At 40.7% G+C, this 19,681-nt stretch overlaps 1 protein-coding gene across 1 annotated transcript in view; it reads right to left on the bottom strand.

Annotated features, from left to right (window-relative positions):
* Positions 1 to 5,634: 5,634 nt before the first annotated feature.
* Peli1 (pellino E3 ubiquitin protein ligase 1) overlaps positions 5,635 to 19,681 on the bottom strand; it is a 57,227-nt gene continuing 43,180 nt past the window's right edge. Inside the window, exons 2-7 of the mRNA XM_038329435.2 lie at positions 18,070 to 18,209; positions 16,014 to 16,143; positions 11,906 to 12,007; positions 8,811 to 9,008; positions 8,537 to 8,725; positions 5,635 to 7,996 (exon numbers count right to left, since the gene is read on the bottom strand). Coding sequence (XP_038185363.1) covers positions 7,430 to 7,996; positions 8,537 to 8,725; positions 8,811 to 9,008; positions 11,906 to 12,007; positions 16,014 to 16,143; positions 18,070 to 18,140 — 1,257 coding nt within the window. The 5' untranslated portion in view covers positions 18,141 to 18,209 and the 3' untranslated portion in view covers positions 5,635 to 7,429. The remainder of the gene's footprint in view (positions 7,997 to 8,536; positions 8,726 to 8,810; positions 9,009 to 11,905; positions 12,008 to 16,013; positions 16,144 to 18,069; positions 18,210 to 19,681) is intronic.

Raw genomic sequence — 19,681 nt, 5'->3', positions numbered from 1 at the left:
TTTCCTTGTATCATGTTAATGCAGGTTTTTTTTTAAAGTCTTATTCCTCTTACTCCTACCTCTTGGGGTTGGGCAACTGAAAATTAAATGTGGGCAATTTCCGTATTCACTGGAACTCCCTCCTGGCACTATTCTGTGTTTTTCTGTTTTATTATTTTCATAAGCATCTTCATATTCTTTACTAATATTTCTAAATCTCCACGCCCCTACCCTGGCAAGTGGTATTTTTGTCAAGGCCGGGCCCCGACTTATGGCGCCCAATGCGTGGTGACCGGTGAACCCTGAAATGCACAGAAGTGTACCCAATCTGGCTTTGTCGTTTGCTGGCTGTGAGCATTTGACAACTATTATCTCATCCCTGTATTTCCAGTCTGACTCAGTTCCTACATCTGACCTCAAGATTTGTTCACTGTGAACAAAGAGACTAAGATGAAATACAATGACCATCCAACTATGACTACCAAAGGGATGTTTTTCCCCCAGTGAGATTCAAGTCTATGGCAGAGCTATGGAATATGACTGCACATATGGCTTATCTTGGTATTCTCTACTCCCTACACTCAGTTTCTAGTTTCCATCCAGTGAACAACTTCCCATTAGTTGGTACTTGCATTGTATGAGCACCTGGCATACTAATGATTATTCTTCAGCTACATATATATATATATATATATATATATAGCTGAAGAATAATCATTATATATATATATAAATATATATATATGGAGTTTAAGTATATAGGGATATTAGATAATATAGATAATGCTCTAAAATAGAATATTTTTATGGGCAATAATTACTTGATCACACAGTGATTGTTACCATCTCCATTTTAAGTAAAAAAATTTATTAGGAATTTAATAAAGCATCCAAGTGAAGTTGAGGAGTATGAATTCACTGCAGAAGTGGAATATGCAAAGTAAGCCTTGCCACCCGGCGCACACCCATTTGCCAAGTGACTTAAAATGACTGTGGACAGCAGAGAGCACCAAAGTAAAACTGGTGGATTGGTTTTCTTTCGTTTGGTTGGTTGAGGTAGGTTCTTCCTACCATCCCATCTAAGTGCTGACTGAGCACATGTGGCCCTCCTTTCTCAGCCTACCAAGGGTCTGGGACTACAGGCACGTGCCACCTTTGATTCTCCCTATACTCCTGTCTTTCATTTCCAAAACCAAGTGGTTTTTGTTGTTCTTTGAGACAAGATCTATTTGGTAGCCCTGGCTGTCCTGGAATTCACTATGTAGGCCAGGCCAACCTCAAACCTCCCAGTGCAGGGATTAAAGGTGTGCGCTGCAACACCTGGCCCCAAATCGTGTCGTTTAAAAGAAACCAAATCTGAAGTAGACCATTTCATACACGTGGGGACCTCAGTTCACATGACGTTATCTCCATTCTGCAGACACTCAGAATTTAGAAATAAAATTACTAAATGCAATGTATTACCCGTGTGTCAACAATGAAATCATGAGAACGCACTACTCCTGTGTGACTCGAATTTATGATAAACGAGTGACTGGCAGCCTTCTGTGCTCTTCACTGTCTGGGCTCCAAACATCTTAGTCACACTTGGTTTTCTAACTCACTGTCCTGTGGCTGTTGTAAAACCAGCTTAGGTAGGAACGTGCAGTCCAGCTCACCGGTTCCAGCTCATCACCGAGGGAAGTCAGGGCAGGAACCTGGAGACAGGAACGAAAGCCGAGACCATGAGGAACACTACCAACAGCTCACTCGCCTGCCTGGGGATGGATTTCTCACGGTGGACTGGGTCCTCCGACATCAACTAGCAATTCAGAAAAGGCTTCACAGACATGGCCACAGGCCAACGTTACCTGGTCAAATCCTCAACAGAGGTTCCCCCTTCCCGGGTGACCCTAGGTTTGTGCCAAGTTGACACTTGGTGTTTCCTTCCCTCAGACGAGTGTCCCTGTAGTTCTCTTGAGCACTCCTCCTAGGTGTTCTCTTCTTATCCTGCCAAACTTAAGTCAGCGTTGCGCTGTGGAGGTCGCCTGTTCAGCTTTTCTGGTTGACTCAACAGCTTCGGCAGCTGTTTCTTTCTTTCTTTCTTTTTTTTTTAATTACTGTGACAATAGCTTAAAGGGTATCACTTTTTTTCTGATTACTAAGAAATAGTTTTTGAACATTTATCTTGTGAATTAAATATGCTGTGGCCATAATTACTAGAATCCTTCAATGTGTTCTTACTAAAATGGGGAAACATTCGCAAATTGAAACGTTCAAGATGAGAGTCCTTCAGTTAAACCATGTGACCCTCGGGCAAGTTATACTGCCGCGATGGGTTTCCAGATAGCTTCCTACCACATGTGGTGGGTGTGAATGGTACTGATGTTCTCAATACTGTGTTTGTAGAGATGACTGGCATACAGCAGACATTCAGTGACTTACCTTGGACTCGTGTGGCTGCGTTTACAGTCTAACATGAAGAACCTGGTTTCCCCATCACAGCGTCTAGACCAGCATTCCCAAGCTGTGCCGAGTTACTGGGAAAGTTCATTTGATTTTACTTACTTGACTTTCTGTGGACAATTACCAGAAAAAGACATACTTCTTCCAGGGAAGCATATTTTAAAATCCAGATTCATAAAACAAGCTTCAGAGCTCTGCTTTCCAAATGTATCACTTCGAGGTTTCTTTGAAGCTTCATGGAAAATGAGTGCTATCATGTCAAAAAGATAGGAAGCAGACAATTCTTGCTAACATGTAAGAGAGCTGCACTTTACTTTTTAATTTAAAAGTAATTTTAAATTAACGTTTAAAAGCAATTTTAAGATTTAAAAGTAATGTTAAGTTTTCAAAGCTCGTTTTGCTTATCGTTTGTCCTTTTGTGTTGGCACGCACTTGCTGCATGATGTCCCTGCGGAATCAGAGGACAACCATGGGAGCTGCCTGTTTCTACCATGTGGATCCTGGGGGTTGCCAATCGCCAGGTTGCCAAGGTTGACAGTAAACGCCTTTACTAGCCAGTCCATCTTGCCGGCCTCTGAGGACTACTTTTAAAAAGAGCCAAGATTAAAAAAAAAAAAAAAGTCTATATGAGTGGGGTAAGAAAATTGATCAGAATAGGAAGTCGTTGCCATTGAAGAGAACTTCATTTCCTCAGAGGGTAGCCAGAGCAGTGACACACCGAGAGCTGAGCCGACTCTACTTCAGTAAAAGGGAGTCCACATTCATCAGGAGAAATACTTTCTCTCCATTTGTTTCTAAGCCAGCATGGGGTGTATAGACGACGCTGATTATAATGGCTGAAAACTTCAGTGTCAATATTAAAAAAGGTGGCAAGCTGGATGTGGTAGCACATGCCTATAATCTCAGCACTCCGATGGGAGAGGCAGGAGGATCATGAGTTCAAGGCTAGCCTGCGCTACGGAGTGAGGTCCTGATGAAAACACAGAACTGGGTACATACAGCTGCAGCAAGAGCGCTTGCCTCACACCAGCGAGGCTGGACACTCGATTCCCAGCATCATAAACAAAGTGGAAATATCCATCTTTGACAAAAATCTAGATTTGATTTAACGTCCATGATTATAGTCCTTATTTACCATCTCTATGCCTTCCTAAACTGTTTCCCCACAACATCTACTTGGATTAATAGCAATTCCATCACTCCAGGTGCCGAGGCTGATGGAACGTGTGCACGTGTGTGTGCTCACACGAAGGACGGAGCCCTGGCCCCTCGACCACGGAACAACTCTCTGCAGCACTCACTCTCTAGTAGACTTCCGTTCACATGCTGCATCTGGCAGCAAGTCCTGCCAGCCATGCCTTCCAAACCGCATCCAGCCCACCTTCACTACCTCCTCAGACACCGACTGCTCTCTAAGGATTACACCCACCTCCCGCTCTCCTGTCTGTTCAGATTTCTTTACTCCCATCTCACAGTTCAGGCCGTTCAGGATCTAGTGCCACCCTTCCGCCCCTACACGCCTGGCTTTGCTCTCCCCTTTCTTACACCCCGTGGCCTACACATCACTCAGTGTTTAGAACACAGCTTCCACACACAGGCATTCAAGTGTGTGCTCTGCCAGAACTAGTGATGGGAGTGGAAAGACAGCGCACACTTAGGAGTGAGTCTGAAGGGTGTGTGAGGTGCGGCGATGCAGCGCACAGAGGAAAAGCCATGGGAAGGGGCCAGTTGTCTCTAAAGTCGGCAGCACGAGCTGCACCGAGGTGAATGCCACAATTCTAAATGTTTACAAATTTAAAGAGAAAATGGATACCTACCAATGCCCTCGGTTTGTGTCAGAGTCATTATCACTCCTGAGTCCTGAGATATCCTGGGGGGGAGGGGTATTTAAATGTTAGCTGTAACTATTTATTTGCATAATTATTTATTTTTACCCTGCTCCATAAGATTTTTCTAAGAGCAAAGCAAGTAATTATAGCTTCAAAAGGAGTTGGTAAAATACAACTCTGATGAAATGCTTGCCAGGTACAAGACCACCTGGAACAGCCAGGCCACGGTAACTGGGTATGGGTAGGATGGGCTAACCTGGTACAGGCAAAATGGGTTGGATGGGGTAACCTAGAACAGGTAGGATGCAGTAAACTGGTATGGGTAGAACGGGATAACTGGAATGAACAAGATGGGGTAACCTGGCAAAGATAGTTACGACTATCTGACAGACCTTCATGCCCCAGAATATGCTGCATGAATAGGAATGGAATCCCTTTCCTTCAGATTAAGAGCCTTCTAAATAAGATCACTTTGATGCAATAAGACTTAAGAGTTACCCTCCTTGAGAGTTCATTTAGAAGTAGATAGAACCATTTTTCCCTTGCCCAAAATATGTATGGATATTATTATTATTATTTTTGAGACAGGGTTTTTTATGTAGTTTCGGCTGGGCTGGAACTCACTCTGTTGACCAGGCTGGTCTCAAACTCAGAGATCCATCTGCCTCTGCATCCCCAGTGCTGGGGTTAAAGCTATGTGCTGCCACCTCCACACACACACACACACACACACACACACACACACACATTATTGGTATGTGCATGTGTTTGCATGTGTGTAGGTGTTTGCACATGCACAGGTGAAGGCACTCATAGGTCAGAGGAGAGCACTGGATTCCCTGGAGACAATCAAATGTGGTGTAAGCCACCTGCCGCAAGTGGTGCTGGATGAAACTCCCATCCTCTGCGAGAGCAAGTGCTCTTGACCGCTAAGCCACCTGTCCAGGCCCTGAAATTCCTTTAGCACAGATGAGTAAGTATGGCACCGCCAAAGAAACAGAACTACTATTCAAAGTGCTTGAACAAAAACATCTGACTTAGAATTTTTATTTTCTGAGTTTTAAAAACTTGAGTTGCATAGAAAATGAGCCATGTTTTATATCTTAGCTGATAGAAGACAAAAATTCAGGGCTTCTGGGAAGAACATGGAACCTTTATCATCACAAGCATAATTCAGGTAGCTCAGACTCCAGTTCCCTAACAGGCCTAACCTAGAGAACAGAGACTTTAGTGTCCCACTAAATGCAAACGCCTATGTATTTAATATGACTACATCAGAGAGTGGAGCAGATCTGTTTAGTCCGGGGTAGACTTATCACTTCTGGCTTCCCATTCTCAACTGTAAAAAAAAAAAAGGAACCCACAGAGACAAATTCAAATATCTATTTTGAAAAGTATTTACTTAGTTTGAATAAATTAATTGCAAATAAAAATTAAGCTACAATATATAGCCTCAACAGAAACGACAAGAACAAACACAACACAGGACTAGGTTTCCTTGCAGTCACAAAGCATGTGACTAGAATACTTCAAAATCAATTACATTTCTTTGAAAAAAGGGTAATAACCAGCAGTTACTGATACATCACAGCTAACTTATAATACAAATTTCTTGACATGCATTTCCTGAGTGAACCCAAATGATCATTTTCAAAACAAAGAATTTTGACAATCAAATAAAATAAAATAGTTCATGGCTTCTAAGTGACTTTTTTGTTTTACTTAAGAAAACCGAAACATTGATGTAGTAAGATAAACTAAAGCTATACTACCACATATAAAAACCTGACAATAGTCAATTAAGTATTATACAGTTTTGCAAACTAAAGGGAAAGAAACCAGAAGCCTGAAAGACAACTTTGTCTAACCTAGTGTGCACTGCTTTCTACAAGCGCTGAAAGGGTCTGGTGTAGTGCAACTGTCGGTACGTCCGGGGCAGTTAAAGAAAGGCTAGGGTGAGAAGAAACTGTCTTGCAAAGCACATACTGGGATTAGAGAACTAAGAGGCCTGCGGTGTGGTCTCCTCTGCTGTCACTGCCTTCACCCGCCAGCCAAACAGTCCACGAGTCACACCGAGGCCACTGTCTCAGGGGTCAAGCCCACAGAGTTAAGGCTGGTCTGCTGGGTTAGAAGGGAGGTACTACTGTCATTCAACCCTTTGTAGCTCTAGATTTTTAATGCCTGGAATAATCAAATACAGAGTAATTAACTAAACGCTTTTTTTCTAAAAGCAAATCAAGTAATTTTCTTTTCTTGTTAATTTATGCACTTTCTCATAGGATTTTTTTTCTTTTCTTTCTTTTTTTTTTTTTTTAGAAACAGTGAACAGATGAACCACAGTTTATATCCAAAAAAATAAACTTGCCAAATGTCGCTGGCACTAAAAACAGATCAGTTACCACGGGAGAAAAATAGATCATCTAGATTAGATTGCATATTCAAAGGAGCATATAAAATGTCTCTTAGCGTTAGCTTTTGTTATAGTACTACACTTGAGAGAAACATTAAGGAGAAAAACGTTTTCCGATTAACTTCAATGTGGTTAAAAACAAACACCTCTTAGACAATGGTAATTAATGTGAATCTGGTTTTATGAAATACTCTAATTCATCAAATTCCCTACTTATATGCGCCTGGGGAAGGAAGCTCTCGTCTTTCTTCTTAACTGCAAGTCCTTTGAGCTATGCGCCCACTAAACTATTTCACACCAGAGTGTGTGACGCCATCACCACCATGCTATTCTATCCCGACACTCTAAAGTATTCCCTATGATAAAGACAGATAGAAAAAACTAATATACATGTTGCTGTATTTTACAATGTTTGCAACAAATTGTAAACTAACATAGTTTGAACCAACAGACCCTCGGTTATACAGAACAACTCAACGCTGAGGATGGGTGCTGATTCAAAACACTAGAACGAAGGCATCAGATTAGACTATGTCTTTTTCTCCTCAAAATATAGTTTTAAAACTCAGAATTCAGAAGTCTGGAACTTTCAAAAATTCCTTTGCTTGAGTTTCCCAGATTTTTCTCAGAAATTGCTATTATAAATACTTTAAAAAATTCTTCATCTTAATGCAAATGACCAGAGCAGAGGAACTTACATGGACAACGGGTTGGAAAACCCAACTCCCTTAGCTTATAAACTTATAATGCAGTCCTACAGACACTGTTAGTCTAGAGGTCCTTGGAAAATGAGTCTGATATAGCCTTGTTCACCAGCCAACTGATGTGCACAGAAGGGGCAGGCTGCGTGAAAAGTGTGAGTACCATGAGGAAGTGGGATCTGGGACCAATAGGCCGTTGTCTTTTCTGAACACACGTGCCCACAAGGGCTAAAGGCATGGGTGGGAGGGCCGGCGTCCACATAAAATCCAGCTTCACATCCAAGCCACAGAGGGACATAGGGACCAACAGACCTACACATAGGACATTCACGATCTTTTCCGTCACGTTCTTCTTTGTTTCCCCAGTTATGATAGCCATGAACATGGCCGCAGTTCAGATATACCCACGGTTGTTTTTCATCGACAACGTCTTTCCTCTTCATACTGGGGAAGGCTAGTGTGTTGAACCCTACAGGGCACTGAGGTCGAGCTGCATTAATTTCCTGTCTTAAAGCTTCTAAATGCTTCACAGTAGGAGTGTGGGAAAGGCCTTCTGCAGTACGCCAAAGCAAGGTTGCACCACAAAGGTCAATTAAAGAGCCATCTTGTAGCTGATTGGTTTCAATTTCCACCTGAAGCAGAAAAGAATCAAAACCACTTTTACCCTTGTGTTTACATTAGATTCTCAATAAGTCCTAGCAAGTGCGTGAGGGCAGCCCTTCCAGGCTACCTGCTAGACTTAAGGAAGTTTTTATTTATGTGTAATGTGGAAATAGAAATTTCAGCAGAAGTTATAAAAATGTTGAATTTGAAAATCAACAACACACTGAATAGTAACTTCTTTTTCAAGACAAAAGATAACTTATGATTTAATTACCTGACTAATCAACAAACTTAATTATTTTTAATTAGTTAAGTATAGTCAAAGACATACACAAAAAATAGATGCTTAATCTTTCCTAATTGAACAAAACACTATCATCTAAAATTGGTGTTTGGAAGTCAGTGTTTGATGGTCTTAGTTTTCGTGTGTCAGAACTACGTCTAAGAGCTGACAAAACCAACACACACACACACTCACACACACACACACACACGCAAGCACACACACAACATCCACTTCAACTCATCCTGTTTATTGTTGTAAAAAGAAGCTATACAGAAGTATTTACCATCTTTCCTCTCTGTTGGGCTGATCTGGTTTCTCGAAGACTGAACACATTCCCACATACTGATATTTCTCTCCATATTCCAGGCTTGGAGTCTTCTGTGAACCCATTGCGTGGATGCATCACAAGAACACCATTAGTGGTCAGGCCATCCATCTGGCCATCAGATGTCTTCCATTTGGCAGCCTTTTCCTGTAACAATAGTGAGGTTCTATTTATATGCAATTTGGAAACAGAAACTTGTGTAAAAGAATGCATTAGGAAAAAAGCTTTTTACCCCAAGAAAGATGTTTTTTGATGAATCAAATCCTGCAGCATAAATCCGAGCAGTAAAGGGGGGATTGCGCTCACATATGATCCTACAGGCAAATCTTGAGATAGTGCTTTGTACTGACTGTGTGTCAGAATTACTCTGACTTCCAGGAACTGTGTCAGTTACTACAAAATCAATAGGACTTTCAGTTGACCGACCAATCTAAAAGGAAAAAAAAAAGAACATATAACTTAATTCAAAGAACACAGTAGAATCCATCAAGAAAGAGATACGGTTAAAAACATTAAGCCTCTGAAATTTCTAAAGCTCAAACTTATAATACTTAACTATGGAGACATCTACACCTTTGAAAACTAATCTGTCACACTCTGATACAGCAGTCATTTGGAGTACAGAATTAAGTGGGAACATACAATGGAATTTCTGAGACCCTTGGGGAATAAAGAATCCAATGTGGCTGAAGTTCTTACATGGCCATAGACTTGAACCCTTAAGGTAGAAATCTATCTACCATATATCACCCCACCTTAACAGAATACACGGAATGTGGGTAAATCTTTCATGCCAACTTCAGAACATCATTTTAAACAAGCTAAACTATTGTTGGGTTCAGAAGCTGTCCACCAACACTGATCCTTGTAAACGGCTGCATATACAGTCTTGCTCTGGGTCTTTCTATTAGGTTAGCAGCTGTCAGTTTTTGCTTTTGGTTGTGCTTGTTTTTAGCAACAAGCTCTCCTTGAACCACTTACACTGATAAGGATTGAGACATCAAATAACCAAACTTCAAAGAACAGTACTTCAAAGGTACTTTGTTCCAAGGTCTCCCAAGGAGGCACAGAAAAAGAATTCTCTGTGTAGGCTGTAGGATTTGTCACAGACCTTGGCCTTTTTCCATTTCTGAGCAGTAAGGTCTGCAGCTGGAGTCCTAGGTGAGGCATGTGTCAGGTAAACAAACTATCCTTAAAGAGCTAGAAAGTAAGCAGTCCCCTGCATCATGAAAGTCGAAGGGGAAAAGAGAAGTGAGTGAGACAGATGACAAAAGCGGCACATGTCACTGGTTCAGCGGGTGTCTTGAAGTCATCAACTCTGTAATATACTAACAGCTTAAAGATGGCACGTAGAAAATCCCAACTCTCTGCAAACAGGGTGCCTTTGTGTTGGGGAGGGGTCCAGCTATACAGCCCACGAGGACCTAGTACTCTTCTTCTTCCTGCCTCAGTTTCCCAAGTAGCTGGAATTAAAATTTTGTGCCACAGTATATGTTTTTACTTTTCCAGAGGAGATAAGAGCAGACTCAAGAGCTGCCTTAAAAAGGTCACAGAGTCAATCTAAACCAATTTCCTGTTGTTTCTATGTACCACGTCCTAGCTCTAAGTAGAACTGTCAATCTACCACACCTTATGCTATTCCACTGATTGGTTATTGTCAGAAATCCTATTAAACCTGGTCAGAAGGAACAGACTAAAGAAAGACTCAAGTCTTTACCCATCAGAAGTCTGCTTCACAGTGAGACACTGAGGAGTACCGCCACATATAACTGGACTGGACTGGAATCTGAATTTCGACCTGACAGGCTCAGCATGAATGTTCTTATTCAGTTTGGAAGGCAGATAATTCATCCCTTAATACTGAGCTAATTTACTAGACTGGTTTCTGATTTTTCTTAGACTTTATAGTGCAGATACGTTTAAATTTTCATATGGATGATGCTTGTAGAAACACATTTTTAATATTGTAAAATTAACTTAGAAAAACAAAGCGCCAACTACAAAGGATAAGATAAATAAATACAAGGTACTTTTTAAAGTTAAATTTCAAATCTGTGAGTAAACAGCTACCTGTCATCTTGATTTTTAAAAAACTAACCACATTTTAAAAACTGCTTGTTGATAATGATGTGGAAAAACACTGTTACTATTATGTTATTTTTATCATGATCCAATCTTTCATCACTAAGGTTGTTGTTTATTTAGTTTAGTAGAAACAAGGAAGAGAAACAAACACCATATTCTAATAATAACTGTAAAGATAATATTCTTAAAAAACAAATCTACATCTTATTTACAGAGCTAGACAAGAGATCAGCCTCAAACATATTTTGCTAATGATCAAAATTAAATACCTCCCTAGGTGTTTTTACTTAGTATTATAAAGAAAAACGAAAAAAAAAAAACCTAACTGGGACAATTTTAACTGATTGATAATAGTCAATTCTAGTTAAGTTTCTTTAGAAAGCCTAACATGAAGAGATAAAATATCAAGAATTTTAGTGTCTCTGGGCTCCACTGCTCTGTAATCTACCAGTATATAAAATAAATGTCAGCACCAGGTTGGTACAGAGAAAGGGAGCCAGAGGGAGAGACTTTCATTATATTCGTAGCTTTGACCAGATGTGTGCTGAAAACCAAATTCCTATAGTTGATGGAAATAGAAACAGAGAGGAAGGTAGGAGATGGTGGCAACAGAAAGTCCCAACTATGTGCAGAATGTTTCTGGAGTTCTTGTTCGGAATAATAACAACAAACACTTACTGAGAGTTTAACTAGACAGCTGCCTCAGATATGCATATGCTCCACGCACATGCTCATGAGGATCTTCTCTGCACATTAAAGAGGAGGAAGAGGAGGCACAGAGTAGCCAAGACAAGTCTGTCAGGAACTCAGATCCTACAGCCCTCTCTCTCCTCTCTCCCCCCCCCTCTCCTTTTATATTTCATGTGTATGTGTGAGTGCCTGCATGCATGTACACACACCATTTGTGTGCCTAGTGTACTTGGAGGCCAGAGGAGACGTTAGATCCCCTGGAACCTGAGTTGCAGGCAGTTATGAGCCTCCTAACGTACGTGGGTGCTAGGTACCAAATCTCAATCCTCTGCAAGAGTAGCAAGTGATCTTAAACCTTAAAGTCAACTTTCTAGCTTCAAAGCCCAGCTTTAAACAATACTACAATGACTTTTAGATATGAGGGTTCAAAAATCAATACATATTTTAAACATACATTATGAAAGTATAATATTTAATCAAATCATAGCAAATCAACAATAGGTTTTTTAAGTTTTTTCATTTTTAAAGAAAAAAAATTATGTTATATAATACCTGAAACATATCAGTGTTGCTGTCATGAGTATATTCAACCACCACTGTCTGGGCTCGAGACAAAGTATATGATATGCTATGCTGGTCCTTGTTGCTTATTGCCTATGAATGAAAAAGTTAATAGCAAAAATTAGCAGTCAATCAAACAAAAAAATCTCTTTTCTAAAGAAAGTAAAATATCTGCCACACACATGTATCTCCCTCCTGGAATGTAGGGCAAAGGCTAGAAAGTCTATAACTTCATTTCTGACTGTGGTTCCACAGGCTCCGTGGTTAAACAACACTTGACAAGAACAAAAACATACACTTTAAACTCTTTTCACTTAAAGTACTTTAAATTTAATGGAGTCAAAATCAACTACCATGTGGAAACTGAAACCTACACGCAGTATTTCTCTGGTGAGGAAAAAACCCACAAAATTCTTGCAAGAAGAAAAAAACTCTCATTTTTAAAGTGATGTAAAGAATTATACAGTTATGTGAGAATTATCAGCTCACTTTATAATCCTACAGACAACAAGTTTTTATGATACACTGAACCAGATACAGAAAAATTTATATGAGGCAGATGCTTCAGGCAATCGCTATGCCTCTCCTCTCTGGGTCAGACGCCATGAAGCTCCGGCCCAAGATGGACGTACGCTAGAATCTTCCCGGTAAGCCACCACCTCGTGGTGCTACATAGATTATTAGATATGGGTTAAAGCAAGATATGTGAGAATTAGCTAATAAGAGGCTGAAACTAATGGGCCAGGCAGTGTTTAAATGAATACAATTTGTGTGTTGTTATTTCCGGGGCTAAGCTAGCCAGGTGGCCGGGAGGCGGGTGGCAGGAACGCAGCCCGCTGCTCACTACATTTATAGGATGATTAAACACTGCAAGGCGAAATAGACACTACGACGACGGCACATTTTTACTTGTCCAAGTGGACGTCCACTGATCTGTTGTATTTTTCAGGCTTCCTATGGTAATGAGTTGAGGACAATGGAAGGGAGACCTAGTCACTGAAGTAAGGACGTAGAAACAGGCGTACAAAAGGAAAACAGATAAAAAGACACAAGCGTGAACAAAGCAAAGAGGGGGGGAATGTTTATTCTCATTTTTTAGTTAATTTGTAATAGGTAAGGCCTTTTGAAATTTTAATATTAAAGAAATTAATTTTCAAATATCTAAAGATAATAAATACCCAAGCACCAAACACCAGATTTTAGCAAAGCTTTAAAGTGCTACTTTTCCTCTCACTGTCCGTGTGCTACTCCGAGACAGGATCTCTTTACATGGCCCTGGTTGTCCCGGAACTTGCTATGTAGACCAAGCCGGCATCTAATTTACAGATTTTATGATCTGCCTCTGTCTCCTGAGTGATGGCATTAAAGGCATGAGCCACTACAGTAGGCTTCTGTGTTTGTGTTTGTTTTGAGTGTGCCAGGCTCTGTAGTCCATGCTGGCCTTAAACTTAAAATCCTATCTCAGTTTCTATGGAGTGTGGTGGTTACAGGTGTGCGTCATCACACCTGGCTTTCATTTCCTTCCTTCCTTTCTGGTTTTTAAATTTTTAAAACTCTGTCTTACATAGCTTAGGATGACCCAGCCCTCACTATGCATGCAGACTAGCCTTGAATGAATTCTGGATCCTCCTTAGTTTTCCATGGGCTGAGTTATATAGGTATGGACAATCAATCAGACTCTGTCTTGTGCACAAACCTCATTTATTTGTTTGTGAATGTGTGTGTGTGCTCACACACACATGTGGAAATCACAGTACAACTTGTGGGAGTCAGTTCTCTCCTCTCGTGATCCAACTCAGGCAGTCAGGCTTAATGCAAAGTTCATTAACCCACTGAACGATCTTGGTGCCTCCCCCCACTTTTTTTTTTCTTCTTAAAATATACTCTGAAATATAACTGAGGCTACCCTCATGCCTTTTCTATGTCCCTTTCTCTAGAAGTATCCATCCTCATAAATGCAGTACAGAGAATTATTATTTATGTATTCATACGTATAATTGTTTTCACCTGTTTTAAAATCTACAGAAACTCTATATTAAGAGAATAAATTTTCAAATAATTGCTAACTTCTGGAATTTTCTTTAGGGGAGCAAGGGAAGGAGACATGGTCTCAAGGTGCTATCCGTGTTGATCTCCAACTCTCCATCCTTCCTTAGCCTCTGGAACAGAGAATACAGGTGTGTACCACACGACAGGGCTGACGTTAGCTTTGCTGTAGTGGCTGTGATGGGATCGAACACTCAGGACATCACACACTAGGATATAACCCTACCACTGAACAAAACCTGTAGTTCTGAAGGTTAACTCTTAATTTCTAGAGTTTGGGGATAATGAGGCTGTAATTATCTTTTAGCTATTACTAAGAACTACATTGGGGTATGCCAGAGTCCTACTGAAAGGCAGGGTTTAAATCCATCCTAGATGACTGCCAGACATATAGAAAGAATTCATTTTCTTTAATATATATATATGAAAAATTTAAAAATTTGACATTCGTCAATTTTCAATCCCTGAGATTTTTGTTTAAAAAGGAGCTAACGGCTAAAACACGAAGGACAAGATAATATAAAAAAATTGAGAAAGTAGGGCTGGGAGACAGCTCAGTGTTAGGGAAGCAGAGGCAGGAGGACACCTTGAGTTCACTCGCCAGCCAGTCCATCTAGGTCAAAGACCTCCAGGTTCAGAGAGACTCTGAAGCCACCAGATGTTGACATCTGGCCTTCACAGGCACACACACAAACACGTTTGCACACATATACATGGATGAGCACACACGAAATGAGAAAGTATTTTAGAAGTAGATTATATATATATTTCCCTTGACAGTGGTCTTCAACTAGAGGTATTATGTAGCTAAGAGGCATCTGAAAATATTTAAATACTTTTGGCTGTCACAATGTTAGTGACTAAATGACTTTTAGAACCAAGGACTTAAACATCTTGTAACATGTGGGACAGTCTTCATACTGAAAAACTGGTATATTCCAAATTCTGAGAGCACTTCCATGGGTACAAAGAACAACTCCACCCACTAAACACAATCCTCCTCTACAAAGGTGCAAGAGGAAACACCTTAGAAAGACCACCCCTTCTCACACACTCATTGGCTCTCAAATAGTGACCAAGAGGAGGCCAAATCAAGGCTTGATATCCACGTTGGATATAAAACAAAGCTGAAATCTAATTAACTTCGGGGACTAGGCACTGAAAACAAGCAACATATACCAACTTTAATGCATCTCATTTATTCCACCATATATTTAACCACATATGCTGTAATGTTCACGTGCACCCCAGGGCTACTTGGCTACTGATAGCTCTAAAGTCAAGGAACTCTGTAATTGTTTATATTTGGATACTGTATAACTGAATTCAGTTTGTGTTATAAACTGGAAAGAGAGGAATTCCAAGGCAAAATGTCTAAGAAAGGCGCAGTGTCTTAGAGGTCCAGCCTATAAAGCTTCTGGTGAGGAAATAAACAGGGCTGGGAGGATTAATAAAGCCTGGAGGGTAAGAAGTGTACGGTCCAGCAGGAATGCTCTTCCTCTGTCTGCGTTCAACCCAATGATTGCCCAGGTCCACTCTGTGTACAAGGGACTGGGGCAGGAGCTATGAATGTCAGAAGCCAAGAACAAAATAAAAACCAGAGGACCCAGCCGGGCGGTGGTGGCGCACGCCTTTAATCCCAGCACTCGGGAGGCAGAGGCAGGCGGATCTCTGTGAGTTCGAGACCAGCCTGGTCTACAAGAGCTAGTTCCAGGATAGGCTCCAAAGCTACAGAGAAACCCTGTCTCGAAAAACAAAACAAAACAAAACAAAAACAAAAAAACAAAAACCAGAGGACCCACAGAGCCTTAGGAACTGGGGATATTTTCTTCTAATTCCTACCTGCCCCTGGTCTGTCACTAAGGGTAGGTGGGTGGGTGGGAGAAAGAGGCAATTCCATTTGGCAGCCTTTCAAATAACATGTTTCCAAAGTCTCTTCTTCAATCCAAACAAAAGGAGAAATTTGAAACAGAAATGTGAAGCATTAGAGAATATAGACCACACAAAAGAATAGTTCAATTTTCCAGCTAACATCTTTAGAGCGCTCTCTTACCTTGGCAGCCTGAGGAGTACATGCAATATGCACAGTGCTGGGCTTCACCCCATTTGCCTTAGGTCTTTTAAACAAAGCAAACCTACTTTTCCTCCTTCCTCTATCGCCATTCGGGAGAGACCCATTATATCTGGTAGAACAGAAAAGCAGTTTAGTTGATCTCTTTTAAGGATTATGCAATCACAAAACAAAGGTTATAGTTTGCCCTCCACGTATATTAATTCTCAATTACTTATCTCAAATTCCCTTCTAGCAACTGGTGATCTCCAGACTAGCTGCTTGGGTGTGAAGGAAGATGAAATTCTGGCTATGTTTTGAGCCACAAGAATATTATAGACAGCTTTGAGTTATCCACACGAGCCAGAGCTGAGGAACGGGTGCTGGATTCCATGTGACTATACTCTTCAAGGTAATTTTTTTTTTGCAGCTATCTCTAATTGTGAACCCAACACTTTAAAAGCCAAACTTTTGGAATAACGAGTGTCTGACTTGTTAAATCCTTGCGACCTGAGAAACACTGGTGTGCTGCCACCTCCTGTCCAAGTACTGATCACACCTACTTCTGCTGCTTCAGTCCTTCAATCATTTCTCTACAACATTGTAAACCTCAGGGGTAAACAAGAAATATAAATAAAACAACTGGGAAAAATGAAAAACTTAAACATATCTAGGTATGTACCATAACCAGGCACTACTGAATTCTATCTCATACATCATTTTAATCCTATACTCAAAACCAAAAAACTGGTATACTAAACAGGCCGAAAGAATTAGTTTTCTAAAAGTAACCCAAATGTTGGGGTTACAGGCATGTGCCATCACATCCAACATAAGTTTGGTTTGAGTTTGGCCAGTACAGATGACCCGTTCTTGGCAATACCACTAGCACTGCTGGGAGAAACAATGGGACCTGGGATCTATGACCTCCCGTCAAGACATCACAAACAGGAGTTGGTGAGGTTGTTCAGCAGTTAAGAGCATTGGTTTACTTTCCCAGGCTTGGTTTCCATCACTGACATAGCAGCTCACAACTTCTCTAACTCCAGTCCCAGGGAAGCCAAAGCTTCTTTCTGACCCCTGTGGGCATCAGGTGTCTGCGCAGTGCACAGATATCCACACAGGCAAAGTGCCCATACAAAGCTAAGCTTTAAATAAACAAGAAGCTACATTAGTCTGGTTCTCAAAGGCATTACAAAGTATAGAGCACCAGATATTTAGGACAAAAATAAGTGCCAGAAGGACAGGAGATTTCATAATTTTCAGTCTCTTGACTTCTCTTAATAACAGACTGTACTTGCATCTCACAGTTACACCAAGTTTAGGTTAAAATAACTGAAATAATGAAATCACCTATTCTCCACTCTTCAGATTTTTTCCAGGAGTTTAAATTAGTCAGGTAACTGATGCAAACGGATAGTTAGATACTGTACTTAAGAGTCTCTTACTGCTCCCATAGGTCTGTGCAAACCTGGTCCTTATGCAAACTAACACTACCCCAGAAGGCGAAAGAACAAATAAATACATACTAAGATGTACAAAATGACGTAAGGCAAGAAAGGGAAAGGGGAATTTTGGTAAAGATGACCAAGCAGTTAAAGAAAAAATTTCAAAATATTGGACAGAAAATACAATTCATTTTCTAGGGCAGGACAAGGTAAAGCTTATTTAGTACTTTAAAAAATAGATTTTATTTATGTGTGTGGTTGCTTGCAGGCCAGGAGAGACTGTTGGATCATTTGGATCTGGAGTTACAGACTACTGTGAGCTACCTGATGTGGGTGCTGGAAACTGAACTCAGTTCTACTGGAAGTTAAGGGCAGCAAGTGCTGTTACTGTGAGTCTCTGAGCCATCTCTCCAGCCCCTTATTCAGTATCTCAATACTTAAGAATGGCATAAATATGGCTATCATGGATTTCTTAAACTGGTAACAGTATTAGCTTTAATTCTTCTGGAAATAAGGTACAAATTCTTAAACACAAATCCACAACAATTCCACCCTAGAGACCAAAATCACCACATCATACTGGGTTATGTCTCACCATGACGAGATCTTACCCTAAGACAATGAGTTCACCATATTTCACTGGGGCTTTGGAAGGATGGTTTTCTTGATCAGGAGAAAACATGAGCTTGGCTGTCTTTCTCAAATCTTTGTTCACTGATCAGGAGCCTTGAGACACCTTTTGCATTATTTCCTAGAAAGAAATGGTTTTTGTTAAAAACATTAGCAATGATTCCAGTTTAAATAAAGACAGTGTTTTCCAGCAGTCTTTGTGAGCACATAGTACAAACCACATGAAATACCCAGAATGTGATGTTTCCTGATAATGGTTCTGTATCTGATACAAACAGATCAAATGTACATCTGGCTGTCTGCTACTTTATAGAAAGTATTTGTACATTTCCCTATTATTTCTACAAATTATAATTAAAGACCCTGGCTATAATAATATAAAAGATAGGAAAGGTTTTTTCTAAATCTATTAAGGGAGGAGGCTGGTAAGATGGCCAACTAGAAAAGGTGCTTGCCAGCAAGCCTGAATGACCTGTTTGATCTGGGACCCCATATGGTGAAGGGAAAGAAGCACACTCCTCTGACTTCCACATACACACCATGGCACGATAAATAAACATAAATCAGTCAATCTGTCTGTCTGCCTGCCTGTCTGTCTGTCTATCTATGAAGATATGAAAAGTTGAGAGAGGCAGAACGGTAAACACTTCAGGACCCAAGGAGTAATATAATAGTGAATTCCCTGTGCTCTCTTTGGCTAATATATGCCAGATGTGGAACTGAGGACGCCAGCAACCTGGAAATATGAACTAGTATAGACAAAGTAAACAAGAGCTTGCTTTCTGTTTAAAGGAACACTAAGGTGGCAGCTTGGTAAGACAGAAAGCTTTGACTACAGCTGCTCTACTGCAGCCAAAGACTACTGAAACTGCTCCATTCTCAGCAGCCAGAGTCCAGTGTGGAGTCTTGACAACCACTGAACCACACAAGAGACAGAAAGTCCCAGCAGGAGAGTCAATGCAGGCTTTCGGTGGACAAGCCCACTCTCACTCAATCCCAGTGACAGCAGTGGAGATAACATGGAAGGAATCTCATATGCACTCAGCAGTAGTAAGAAGCATCCTTCTCTCGACCTGAGTAAACAGGGAACCTAGACTGTATCTGCTGTCAGTAACAGGAAGACACCCACTATTCTGACAAAGCAGGGTCAGGAAATGGCAGTGCAAACAGAAGGTTTACATAACACACAGTCTCAAAACACAATTTGAAAATGTCCAAGTTTCAACATATCACTCCAACATATCAAGAACTAAAGAGTTAAAACACAGAGGTAACCAATGGATGGATGACAAACCCCAGGCTTACCCAACAAGTCAGATGCAACCAGGTAAGATGCTCCAGTAAGCAATTATAGGCACATCTGGGACAGTGGGATAAAGCACGAAGTCTCAGTGAACAAACAGAAGGCACAAAGTGGAAACTGCCAAACCAGGAAACAGTAAAACCACAACAAAAGGTTCACTAGGCAGGCTGGACAACAAGACTGGGACGACAGCAAGAGATCCAACCCCACATCACTGGAACTCAAGACGAATCAACGTCTGAAGACAACAAATTTGGGACAAGAAATAAAACTAAAGAAATAAAAACTAA

This window comes from Arvicola amphibius, chromosome 1 (assembly GCF_903992535.2).
Source record: "Arvicola amphibius chromosome 1, mArvAmp1.2, whole genome shotgun sequence".
Lineage (NCBI taxonomy): Eukaryota > Metazoa > Chordata > Mammalia > Rodentia > Cricetidae > Arvicola > Arvicola amphibius.
The sequence above is the reverse complement of the archived record's forward strand: the minus strand, read 5'-3'. Positions and strand labels throughout refer to the sequence as shown.